The sequence below is a fragment of the Dipodomys merriami genome, unplaced genomic scaffold (genome assembly GCF_024711535.1).
Source record: "Dipodomys merriami isolate MVZ:Mamm:240054 unplaced genomic scaffold, mDipMer1.0.p SCAF_20, whole genome shotgun sequence".
NCBI lineage: Eukaryota > Metazoa > Chordata > Mammalia > Rodentia > Heteromyidae > Dipodomys > Dipodomys merriami.
This window is the reverse complement of record NW_027203382.1, coordinates 8,000,907-8,012,564: the sequence shown is the minus strand read 5'-3', so window position 1 is coordinate 8,012,564 and position 11,658 is coordinate 8,000,907. Positions and strand designations below refer to the sequence as shown.

Here is an 11,658-nt window from a genome sequence, read left to right as displayed (position 1 = left end):
CGCAGAGGTAAGTACTCTACCATTATTCATACAACATTCCCAACCCTTTTTGGTTATTTTTCAGAAAGCCTTTGAATTTTGCCCAGGTCAGCCTCAGACTGCCATCCTCCTACCAATGCCTACTGCATCGCTGCGACCACAAGCATACATACACCACCAAGTCCAGCATTGTCTTTTTATACTTATTGTTTGGTTTTAGTTACTGTCGTAGTTTAGTCAGAACTATCAAATGTACTGGCATATTTTCTTCCATTCTATATGTGTAATTGATGCCACCAACTTTTTAAAGGACAATTATGCTCTCTACATCCAAGTTGTTTCGTTTTTATGTATGTGTCTCTGCACCGAGGCCTGATTGTTGAAGTACTAGAAAAAGAAAGAAAAAAAAACAGGTAGTAGGTAGAACACTTTGAGGAGAAATGTAATTAAATCTCCTTTCCCCCAATAAAGAATGTTACTTGTCTATTACTGAGTAAAAGGCAGTCAGAATTCCTAAAAATGAGGGAATAAGAGGATACTGGAAGTTCATTCTCACTAACTATAACCAGGCAAATGTTTCTCTATAATCTGGCTTCTTTCCTACTGTCTAAAACACACTGCAGAGACTGAATCAAGACCCTAAATAACAATGCTACTGCAGAGTAACAGATTTTTCTGTGACATCTGATCAGCTAAGGACATCAACAGATGGGTGTAGTGCTGGTTAAATTTCACTTCTAACTCCAAACCCGGAAGTGTTGGGTAAGATGAGCCTCAGATAAAAGCAATCCAACAAGAGAAACAAAATCCACTAGACTTCTCCTCAAAAGATCTAAGGGCTTAAATCTGGGACTGAGACAATTCTCGGGATTGGATTGGAATGGAAAAGCATTACTAAACTTTCAAACTGCCAAAACAACAGAGTAAAAGCTTTATAAAACATACACAGGCGCATGCATGCGCGCGCGCGCACACACACACACACAGACTTTTAAATATTCTGCTTCTTTAACTAGACAGCCCAGCCGAGGGCCGGATTTGTGTTAATAAACTCTCAGCTAACCTTGCATAGATTGCGGAAAAGGTGTCTAATTCTCCCTGTTCTTGGGGCGGGGCGGGAGGGGGGGGTAAGAGAAGTTCAGCCGGCCACGCCCAAGCCCAGCTCTCGCTGGGCACCACTGCAAAGTCCGTCTGGCAAATACCAGAAGGAACCCCTGCAGCCTTCGGGTCCCCCGCTTCCTGACCCACTAAGCCTCAGGCCGACCTGGGCTCGCTGAAAGGTCTCCGGGCGACGATCGGGGCTGAGGATGTTAAAGTTGGTGACGCAGAGCCCCGAGCTGTAGCCGGGGAAGGTCAGGAAGGGGAGGGCTCAGCGGGACCCGGGGAGAAGCGGGGCGGGTAGGCACGGGGCTGGGTCGGAAAAGCTGCCTCACCCCGCGCTCCCCGGCCCCTCCGCCCGCTCCTCCCCCGCCCTCCCCGAGCTCCCAGCCCGGACCTCCTTGCACAGCCTCGGCTCGTCTTCCCGCAGGCTGCGCGCGTAGCGGCCCCGCCATGTCCCAGCCCGGCCCGAAGCCCGCCGCCTCCCCGCGGCCCCGGCGCGCCGCGGCTGCCCGCCACCCCCAGGAGGTGAGTGGCGCTGCGTTCCGAGCTGCGGGCCTGCGAGGAGGGACCCCCCGCTCCGGGACAGGCGGGCTGCCTGCCCCGGGGGTGGTGCCGCCGGGCCTGCTCTGCCGGACCCCCACCAGCTCCCCTCCCGGGACGGCCTTAGGTCGGGGTTCAGTGTCCACCACGCAGCAGGTGGCCGAAGGCGGCTGGCTGGGGCTTCCCAGGCTGGGCCCAGCGCGCTGGTGCTGGCGCCGGCCGGGTTCGAGGGGCGTAGGGGGAAAAGTTGGCTGATGAGAGGCGTCACAAGCTCCCGGGCTTGAAGGGAGAATGAAGACCATCCAGGACCCCACAAAGTGAAAGGGCGCATTTCACCCCGGGGGTCCCGGTCTTGGGAGAGAAGTCGGGGCCGCAGGGCGTGGCTGCGATCAGAACGCCCTTCCCTAATTAGCCGCGGCCCAACCGGGGGCGGGGCCTAGGCGGAGGGGCGGGGCTTGAGGCCGAGGAGGCGGGGTCAGAGGCTCCTCCCTCCGGTCCCCGCCCACCTGGCAGCTGTAGGGCTCCCCGGGCTCAGGGCCGAGCACCGGAGAGTGTGAGCCCCACGTCCGCAGCACCGCGACCCGCTCTGGGTCCTTCGCCTACGCGGCTCAGCACAAGCCGGTGGTCGTGATGGCGTTTGCAAGCTGGTGGTACAAGACGGTAAATAGAGGCAGCGATGCCTTGGGCAGGGCTGGGAAGGGAGTGTGTTTGTTTTGCTCCTTTGGGCGTGCGAGGAAGGTCTGTCGAAGGCAAGGGGTGGAAATGGGGTGCGACCTGCTCCCAGACCGTCAGCTGAGGCTCGGGTGAGGCTGGAGGCTCACCCACCTGTGGTATGCGAGGGCGAGCCTAGAGTTCGAGTTCGCAGCCTAGTGGGAACTGGCAAGTTGAATGGACCTGCCGTTGTTGCTGGAGGAATTCCACCCCTGGGGATGGAGTTCTGAATGAGCTCAGACACCAGCCCTAAAGCCCAGATTTGTTTTCGAACCCAAAGTACAGTTTTTAAATTTGTAGGTGGGCGCAAGTGCCATCTCCTACACAAGGGAGGTGAAAGAGTGAGGTCTAGAAGTTTCCAAGAAATAGATGCAACTGAGATCAAAACCTTTGTTGAGAGGAGTGCAGGAGGGAAGAAAGAGAGAGAGAAGAGAAGAGAGAGAGAGAGAGAGAGAGAGAGAGAGAGAGAGAATCACTGCTCCCTACTATGTTGCTTTGGCTGGGAGATTAACATGTTCCATTTGTTAAGTGTGCTGAATGTCAGGCCTACCAGTTGGTTTTTGTGATACTCAATCAAGCTGGCACTTGTTTTGAAACCAGGAAGCATGATTTAATATTAGATTGCTTTCCAAAAAAAGAAAGAAAAGAAAGAGAAAAGCACAAAAGTATGCATTTATTTTGTCCCTCTCTCTCCTTACCTCCCTCCATCCCTCTTTCTCTCTCTTTCCACTATCTATATATGTACACACATATATGGTAAAAAATGTACCATCTATATATGGTGACATTTAAAAAATTAGTTTAGCTTGTGGTATTGGGAAAAGCAACAATGTACTAGTCAGACACTCTTTTGATCTAGAAATCTTGTGTTAGAATGATAAAATTTTTACATATCTGGCAATGACCACTGGTTGAGCATCTACTTTTGTGACATTCATTGTATTAGTCCATAAACTATCTACAAGTATAGATGGCATGGTTTCAGAGTCCACATTAGACTCATGATTATCAAGAAAATTGTGTTAGTTAGACTATGAAAAATAGTTTAAATCTTTATTTTCTTACTATTATGATACTATGTTATAGATACCTTAAATTTTTTCCTAAAGCTTCTTAGAATTCAATTTTGCAGCTATTATGAAAACAAACTTTTTGCAAGTAGAAATTTATTAAAATCAGTCATATGTCTGTTACCACACTTTAACTTTTCGCAAATGAATGCTACCCAATAGAAATAAAGAGTGAGTCACATATGGAATTGAATACTTTCTAGTAACTACATGAAAAAAAGCAAAAAGAAACAGATTAATGAAAATAATGCATATTAGTTAACCTATTCCATCCCAGATATTTAGCATGGAATCACTGTGGTAACTTTCCAGATGGCTTTTGTTCACTTTTTCATTTAATTCTTCAAAGTCCTATGTGTAGTTTATACTTGACAGCACATCTCTGTTCAGTTCATATTCCAGGGTGTTCAGTAGATACAAGTACCTACTGTTTATAATACTGGAGAGTAAAACTCTCACCATGGGCACATACAGATACAAACAGTAGCTTCAAGCTCTTCAGAGATCCACAAAGCCTGCCTGGAAATCATTCAAAAATTTATAGGTGCAATTTATAATACATATATGCATATATGCTTATTATATGTATACATACATACATTTGAAATATGTATATACAGAGAGTTTTGTAAATTTGTGTTTGTTGCACATATATATACATATCGACCTATGTATACATATGCATAGTTAGGCCTCTTTATTGACATATTCAACAATCATATATCAAAGATATTTCAAAAATTGTGTCTAGCCAGGCACTGCAGACTCAGACCCCTAAATACTAGCTATTCAGGAGGCTGAGATTTGAGATTCAAACTTCACAGCCTGCTAACACAGACAAATCCATGGGATATTTAATTCCAATGAACCAACAAAAGCTGAATCTGGTAGTGGTAGAACATTAGCCATAAGTGAAAAAGTAAAGAGAGCAAGAGAGACTCTGAGTTCAAGCTCCAGCACTGGCACACTGGCACACATGCACATGCTCACATACCCAAAAAAATGTTTTATGTTTATATCAAATATGTACAAACATTTTTTTCTTATGTTATCCCCCATAGTATAACAACTAGTTACCTGACCTTTACATTAGGTATCATAAGAAATTTAAAGATGATTTAAAGTATGAGGGAGGATGTACACAGATTATATGCAAATACTATGCCATTGATGTAAAGGACCTGCATACCTACAGACTTTTGTATCCTAGAGGATCCCAGGATCAATCTCCATGGATACCAAGGGATGATTGAATATACACATATGCTTCTGGTAAATCTTACAACTAAAGTATCTTTAAGCCAAGGGCCAGTGGCTCACTCCTGTAATCTTAGCTACTCAGGAAGCTGAGATCTGAGGATTGTGGTTTGAAGCTAGCCGGACAAGAAAGTTGGTGACTCTTATCTTGAATAAACTATTTAGAAAATCCTGGAAGTGGTGTTATGACTCAAGTGGTAGAGCACTAGCTTTGAGCAAAAGGTCAGGGACAGTATCTAAGCCCTGAGCTCAAGCCCCATGACCAGCAAAAAATGAAGAAATATAATAAAATAGCTTTTTGTTTTGGTCCAGTCGTGAGGCCTGAACTCTGGGCCTGGGTGCTGTCTGTCAGCTCTTCAGCTCAAGGCTAGCACTCTACCACTTGAGCCACAGCGCCACTTCCGGCTTTTTTTTTCTGCTTATGTGGTGCTGAGGAATCGAACCCAGGGCCTCAGGCTTGCAAGGCAAGCGCTCTACTGAGCCACCTTCCCAGCCCTGATAAAGTATCTTTAATGGGATCCTTTAAATTTTTTGGGGGGGGAGCCTTTAAATTCTTTAAAAGTTTGTGAATAGCCTAACTTTCAAAAATTCTGTTTCCTAGCTTTCCAAGTTTAGACAGAAGAAAAAGATAATGTATAAAGAAGATAATTAAAAGACATGCTCATTTAAGAGCATGCCACCAATAAAGTTAATCAGTGAAACATTGCATATACATTTTCATGCTAAAACAATGCTTTCTGAAGAATTCTGTGATTAGATTCAAAACACAAAATATGGAAAAAACTACAATTGAAGAACATCTGATAAGCCTGATAGTGATTAAGAAGAGTAAGTTTGGGTTAGAGTAGTATCAGATCTCTGAGTCAGAAGTTGATTCTATTAATCCATGTTAATTAAAGGTGCTTTTTACTCTAATTAGACTCATGGCCCCAGTGACAGCATGGACAAAAAGTCCAGTTATTTGGAAGGCTCCATGATTATGTTCCTTCTGAGAAGAATGTTGCAAGTTCTCCTTGGCAGAACAGACAACTTGGCTGCAATGAATTTTAGAAATAAGAAAGTAAAATGATAGTGTCTCAGAAAGGGCCTAGATATTAGGGTCACGGGAAGGCTGAAGTCAAAACATGTTTCTCTTTGGTTTGCAATCTCTGAACAGCTTGTTTTTCAACTACATTACAATTCTTTTAACACCCAGACTAATATCTGAAGATACTGTCTTTAGTCAGTTTTGATACCTCTTATAAATTTAATTATATTATACAAGTACTTTTTAAAAGATGATGTCGTGCAATGGGGGTGGAAACAGAGCATGTCATCTGAGATTCCAGTGCAGATTAGGGGGTAATTAGTTCTAACCAGGTTGTCTTGATGTCATTACCAGAGATCTCTAAGCACACCATCCAAACCTCTCCCCATTTTGAATAATTGAAAGATGGAAATCTTATTCATGTAATAATGAAATTTCTCAAGTTATTGCTTTCTTTTTTATGAGAACTTCCCCCAGACAGCTTTATGACAACCAGAAAAATTTATAGGATCATAGAGGAAACAAACTATACCAAGTGTCTTTCAGTGAAGAAAATTGCAAAAGCAACTTTATCCAATGAACATTATTCCTATAAGTTACTTCTTCAGATAGGAGTCAACACAGAAGGAAAAAGGGTCAATGGCTAGAGTTTTCTGAAAATGTATGGATATTCTTTTGACTAGAAAAGTTGTAGGACTCAAGAGTGAAGTGATAAAGGTTAATTATGTTCTTAGTCGCTTACTGTCCTCGAGGGGTGTGTCATTTTCTATGTAGAAGACTACAGACACAAAAACTGAATAGATGGCCTGTGCCTGGCCTTCTCTTGCATTTCTTATGACTAAAACCACACAGGTATCCTAGTGGCAACAAAGTAACTATAGAAATTCTTAGTGGAGCTGTGGCTCACGTGTTAGCACACTCACCTTCAGCCTAACGGACAGCGCCCAGGCCCAGAGTTCAATCCCCATGACCAACAACAACAACAAAAAAAGAAAGAAAAAAGAACAAAAAAGAGAAAAAAGAGAAATTCTTATTAATCTGCTTTGATTTAGAGATGTCACTCTTACTGCAGTTTTGTTATATATAGATGACAGAAGCAATAATGGCAGGTAGGCAACTGATGCTTCTTCTGAAACCTGGATGAAAAGCATTTGTGGCCCTTCAGTGTCTTCACTGCTATCCATCAGAATCAAAATGTTGGGAAAAAGTGCTTGAGATATAATCAAATCGGAATTTCATAGCCAATCATACCACCTGTATGGTATGATTGGTAGCAGTTTGGTAGCAGATGTTTTTGGAGGAGCCCAAAGTTATCTGCTAAGCAAACACTTTAACACTTGAGTCAGTCTTCTGTTTCCTTTGCCTTAAGTGTTCCCTCCCCACCTAGATAAGATTTCCCCCAGAACTTTGTCCTCAATAGCTTTGGACCTCACTCTGCCTCACTTCCCTTCCTGAATATCTGAGATTACAGACAGGTGCTTCTTACCCAGCCCTCATCTAGTTGCATTTCCTTATTACACACCAATGACACTTAGCTCCTATTAGACACATTGATTTATTTCATTTTAGTAAGTAAACCTTTTCTCTCACATTAGCCTTTTCCATGAGTTTGAAATTTTTTAGTATTAAAACTAGAATAGCTAAAATTTTGCCTTTGGATGGCTGTGGGAAGATAAAATACTCAAGATCAGGGAATCCTAAACTTCTGTGTGGAAAATTTTTATGTATGCATGGAAGAAAAAAATAATATAATGAGCTCTCTCCATATATAAATCAACTGGCAACCATAATTATGAACATTGTAACAACCTTATTTTATCTGTCAAATCTCTATAGTCAAGACTGAGGGCAGTCTTCCAAAGAATTTTAAAGCACAGAAATGGAAATTTTAGTGTTATGCCTGTAATTTGCTTTAGGTTATTGGGAAAATGAATTTTCTATCACTCAAGTTGGTATTATATGGAGGTATAATATGCTATCCTTTGGTGTTACATGGAGATGTAGGGCTGATATAATATGCAGTTATCAGATAGGCAAAGTACAAAACAAAACTTGTCAGTGCTTAACAAGCAGGCACCTTGAGTTCAAAACCCAGTATTAACAAAACAAAAACAAAAACTCCAAACAAGCAAAAAGCACTAAATTCTTTTTTCCTAATATTTACAGCCTTAGAAAATGCAAGAAGCCAGGCGCTTGTGGCTCACGCCTGTAATCCTAGCTACTCAGGAAGCTGAGATCTGAGGATCATGGTTCAAAGCCAGCTCGGTTAGGAACCTCTATGAGACTCTTATCCCCAATAAAAACCACTCAGGAAACCAGAAGTGGTGCTGTGGCTCAAGTGGTAGAGAGTGCTAGCCTTGAGTTGAAGAGCTCAGGGACTGTGCCCAGGCCCAGAGTTCAAGCCCCATGACTGACAAAACAAAAAGAAGCCTTGAGATCTCTGCTTATTTCTCATGTTCATTTCAATGTTAACAGTTCACCACAATCATATTAATGCCAGGGTAAAAGAATGGAATAGAATAACTGATAGTACTTTTCAAATGAGGTAGACATTGGGCAACCTCCTCTTTAATTTTTAACCTTTTCATAAATGTGCCATGTCCTGGGATAGGTACCATTTAGCTCACTTTACAAGGTGAAACTGAAAGGTTAAATGATTTTCCCAAGGTAACGTAGTCTTCCAAATCCACTCTCTTCTTATGTTGTTAGAATTTGTGGCAGTCTGCAAAAAGACAGAAAGGATTCTGAGTATTAAAGACAAAAGTAATGTGTGATGCAGGAAGTTGGTAACCCAGGTTACAGAAAAGGCTGGGAAAACATCAGGGAAGGAGAAGGCAACTCATAGATTAGAAGCCACTACTAGTCCTAGGCTGTAGGGACAGAACAACATTACAGAAGTTGGAGCAACAAACATCTGGCTTGGCTTGCAGGAGTTACTGTGATAGAGAAACCCTAGAGCAAGAGTAGGGGAAGATCTAATATCTCCAGTTCCTCATCAACCCACCACCTTCCAATGCCTCTCATTGACCAAACCCAGCTTGAGGCCATCCACTAAGAAAATCTCCTGTGATCTCAACCGAGCAGAAGTGGAGCAAGGAATCCACCTTCAGGCATATAGGTCCAGATTCTGCCTTCAAGAAGACTAGCTCTACACCTTGGTCTGTCAGTTGTCTGCCACATAATCTTGTTTTAAAAAGCAGGAAAGATACAAGACTGGGGTGGGGAGTGTGAGCACTAATTTTTACGTTTTTAAGTAGTTTCAAACTATATTTCAGCCTTTCTCTCTTATCTAGTTTACTGAGAAGGAAAGTACTTCTCCAGCAATGTTTAGAAAGTTGTTTTTTGTCTTTGCTTTTATCTATACTAGGGCTACATCCTTGTACTAGAAGGTTTTGTGTGCTGTATATTTTTAATGTGGTTATTTAATCTACATTGTCATGGTCCCACCTTGTGACTAAGAATATAATTTACCATCTGATTGGAAAGGCAATATGTATGTATGTATGTATGTATGTATGTATGTGTATATATGTATCTATATATATATGAGGCAATTAGTCAGCAAGAAGTATACAATGAAGTGTTAATTTGTTTGTTTCACTAGGAAAATAGAGACTATTTTGCAAATATGAGGATAAGATGCTCCACTATCAGGGCAAAGCTCAGGACTGGGGACAGGAAATACTGGTGCAGACATAGGCCCTGAGCTCCCTCACTGAGCAGTCAGTTCACCAAGGAGAAGCCAGAATTGCCCTAGACTGTCTGACCCCAGGAATCTTCCTGTGGATACATACTCCGTGGGGACATATTCCATAAAGTGCTATGAGGAGCAGAAGCTTCCTTTTCCTGTCATGGTGTCCACAAATCTTCCCTCAAAACCAGCAATTCCCAATGCCAACTACACATTATAATTAGTTGGACATTTAGAAAATATGTACATGTTATTCAAACAAAATTTAACCCCTAACTCTCTGCACCAGTGTTTCCCAAGCTCCTTAGTGCTTAGGACAAGCTCTAAAAGATGATCCCTACTGCTAATCATGCTCAGTGTCCCCCTCTCCCAACATGTCTTTGCCAGTATTTAAAGTAGCAGCTATATGCACTGGGAAGTCTAGGACTATGTATATCTGCCTTAGATCATGATATTACCACAGCTATCTCTGGATATGTACATAATGCTCTCAGTGGGCTATCTCCAGGTTGAAAAGGGGCAATTTCCAAGTTTCCTGATAACTTTTACTCATTTAGATGTGATTTAGAAACCACATAGTTTACCCACTAAAGTTCATGATAAGTATTTTTTTTCAGTGTCTGCTCAAGCAATAATACCACCACAACTTTATTTTAGATGTTTCTGTCTCCTCCTAAAAGGAATTTTTTCCAATTTCAGAAACACAAAACCTTTTATATTCTTTTTGCAGCTAATTTTGTTTTCAGTTTAGAGCAATAGACTCAAAGGTTTGCTTTCTTTTTTGTTCTTATCTTTGTATTTATATATTTATTCTGGTACTAGGGCTTGAACTCAGGGCCTAAGCACTGTCCTTTTCTTTTTCACTCAAGGCTAGCTCTCTATCACTCAAGCCTCAGCTCCATGTCTGGCATTTTTTTGTTTGTTGGCTAATTGAAGATGAGTCTATATGGATTTTTCTGCCTCGGATGGCTTCAAACCATGGTCCTCAGATCTCAGCCTCCTGAGTAGCTAGGATTACAGGAATGAACCACCCATGCCTGGCTTTTAAAAAGTATTTTAGATTGATTGCTTTTAATGATATGGGGGCTTAAACTCGGGCATCTTCCTTGCTAGGGAGGCATGATCAAATGATTTCTTGATGTAGTTTACAAGATCCTAACTAGCTTGTAGCCAATAAACTTTGATCAGACTATAGTCTTCACTGTTGTAAGCTAAGTAGAAAATCAACATAAAGATCTCACAGAATGACAATGAGTACTCCCCAGAGATGAGATGTTATGGGAAGCAAAGGAGACCACAGAAGGAAGTTCCTAGCACTGGCATTAGTTTCTTTTCACTCAAGTAGAATTCTTCATTGATGTGATTTGATATTCTTATATTCGAATCTGTTTTGCGTTCCTGGTCCCTGCCTCTCACCTCAACTAGACATAATAGTGCTAGCCAATTTTTTTTTCTCTTCCGCCCTAGAAAGATTCACTATAAGTGGCTGAGATGGATCAAATTTGACATGTATCATTCCAAAATATTTCATTCCATCAGCTTAATTATATGAACAATGCTCCATTATTCCAGGAACTTAAAGTTGAACATTTAGAATCCCTTCCAGTGAAAAGATTTGATTTTACGTTACTAACAGACTGTTGAATATTGAATAAACCCCTCAAGAAATGATCAGGGCAATGGTTAGTTTATACAGTTACTATTTGTAAGAGATTGAATGCTAGTAGGGAACTATGGTGTTGGATTAATGTGGGAAAAGGTGCTTAATTTAAGGAAATGTTTGGTGTTTGAAAGTGTTAAAGTTTCAGAAGTGCACAATTTACTTTCAAGTGCAAGTACATATAGATGTGTGTGTGTGTGTGTGTGTGTGTGTGTGTGCGCGCGCGCGCTCACGCATCTGTGAGGGGTCATGTATACATGGATGTGTTTGTATAAATGAAAAAATACAACAAAAGTGTCAATAAGTGATGAATCTGATTACTGGTAATATAGGCATTCAAGTTATAGTCTTTTCAACTTTTCTATATGTTCAAATTTTTCATAATAAAGCTAGATTTTAAAAGGAAATTGAAAAATTTAATCCTCAGTGTTCTGAAATGTGTTGGAATATGACTATAAATAATTTTTGTTTATTTTATATTTTTCTATTTATCTATATTTCTATTTTCTATTTATCTATATTTCTATTTATCTATATTTTCTATTTTTCTACTTATTGAGAACAAATAATTATTTTGAATTACAAAACAGTAATACTTACATTTTTAAGTTATTAAAACTCA

The 11,658-nt window shown here is 41.3% G+C and overlaps 1 protein-coding gene across 6 annotated transcripts in view; it reads left to right on the top strand.

Annotated features, from left to right (window-relative positions):
• Positions 1-1,228: 1,228 nt before the first annotated feature.
• Positions 1,229-11,658, top strand: part of Cast (calpastatin) — a 95,680-nt gene continuing 85,250 nt past the window's right edge. For 2 of the 6 annotated variants that reach the window (XM_070031034.1, XM_070031031.1), the window contains exons 1-2: positions 1,229-1,331; positions 1,508-1,605. In XM_070031034.1, the coding sequence (XP_069887135.1) occupies positions 1,531-1,605 (75 nt within the window). In that variant the 5' untranslated portion in view covers positions 1,229-1,331; positions 1,508-1,530. Of the gene's footprint in view, positions 1,332-1,507; positions 1,606-2,156; positions 2,281-11,658 lie in introns of those variants that run through there. The other 4 variants (XM_070031037.1, XM_070031033.1, XM_070031035.1 and 1 more) reach the window with 2 other exon arrangements.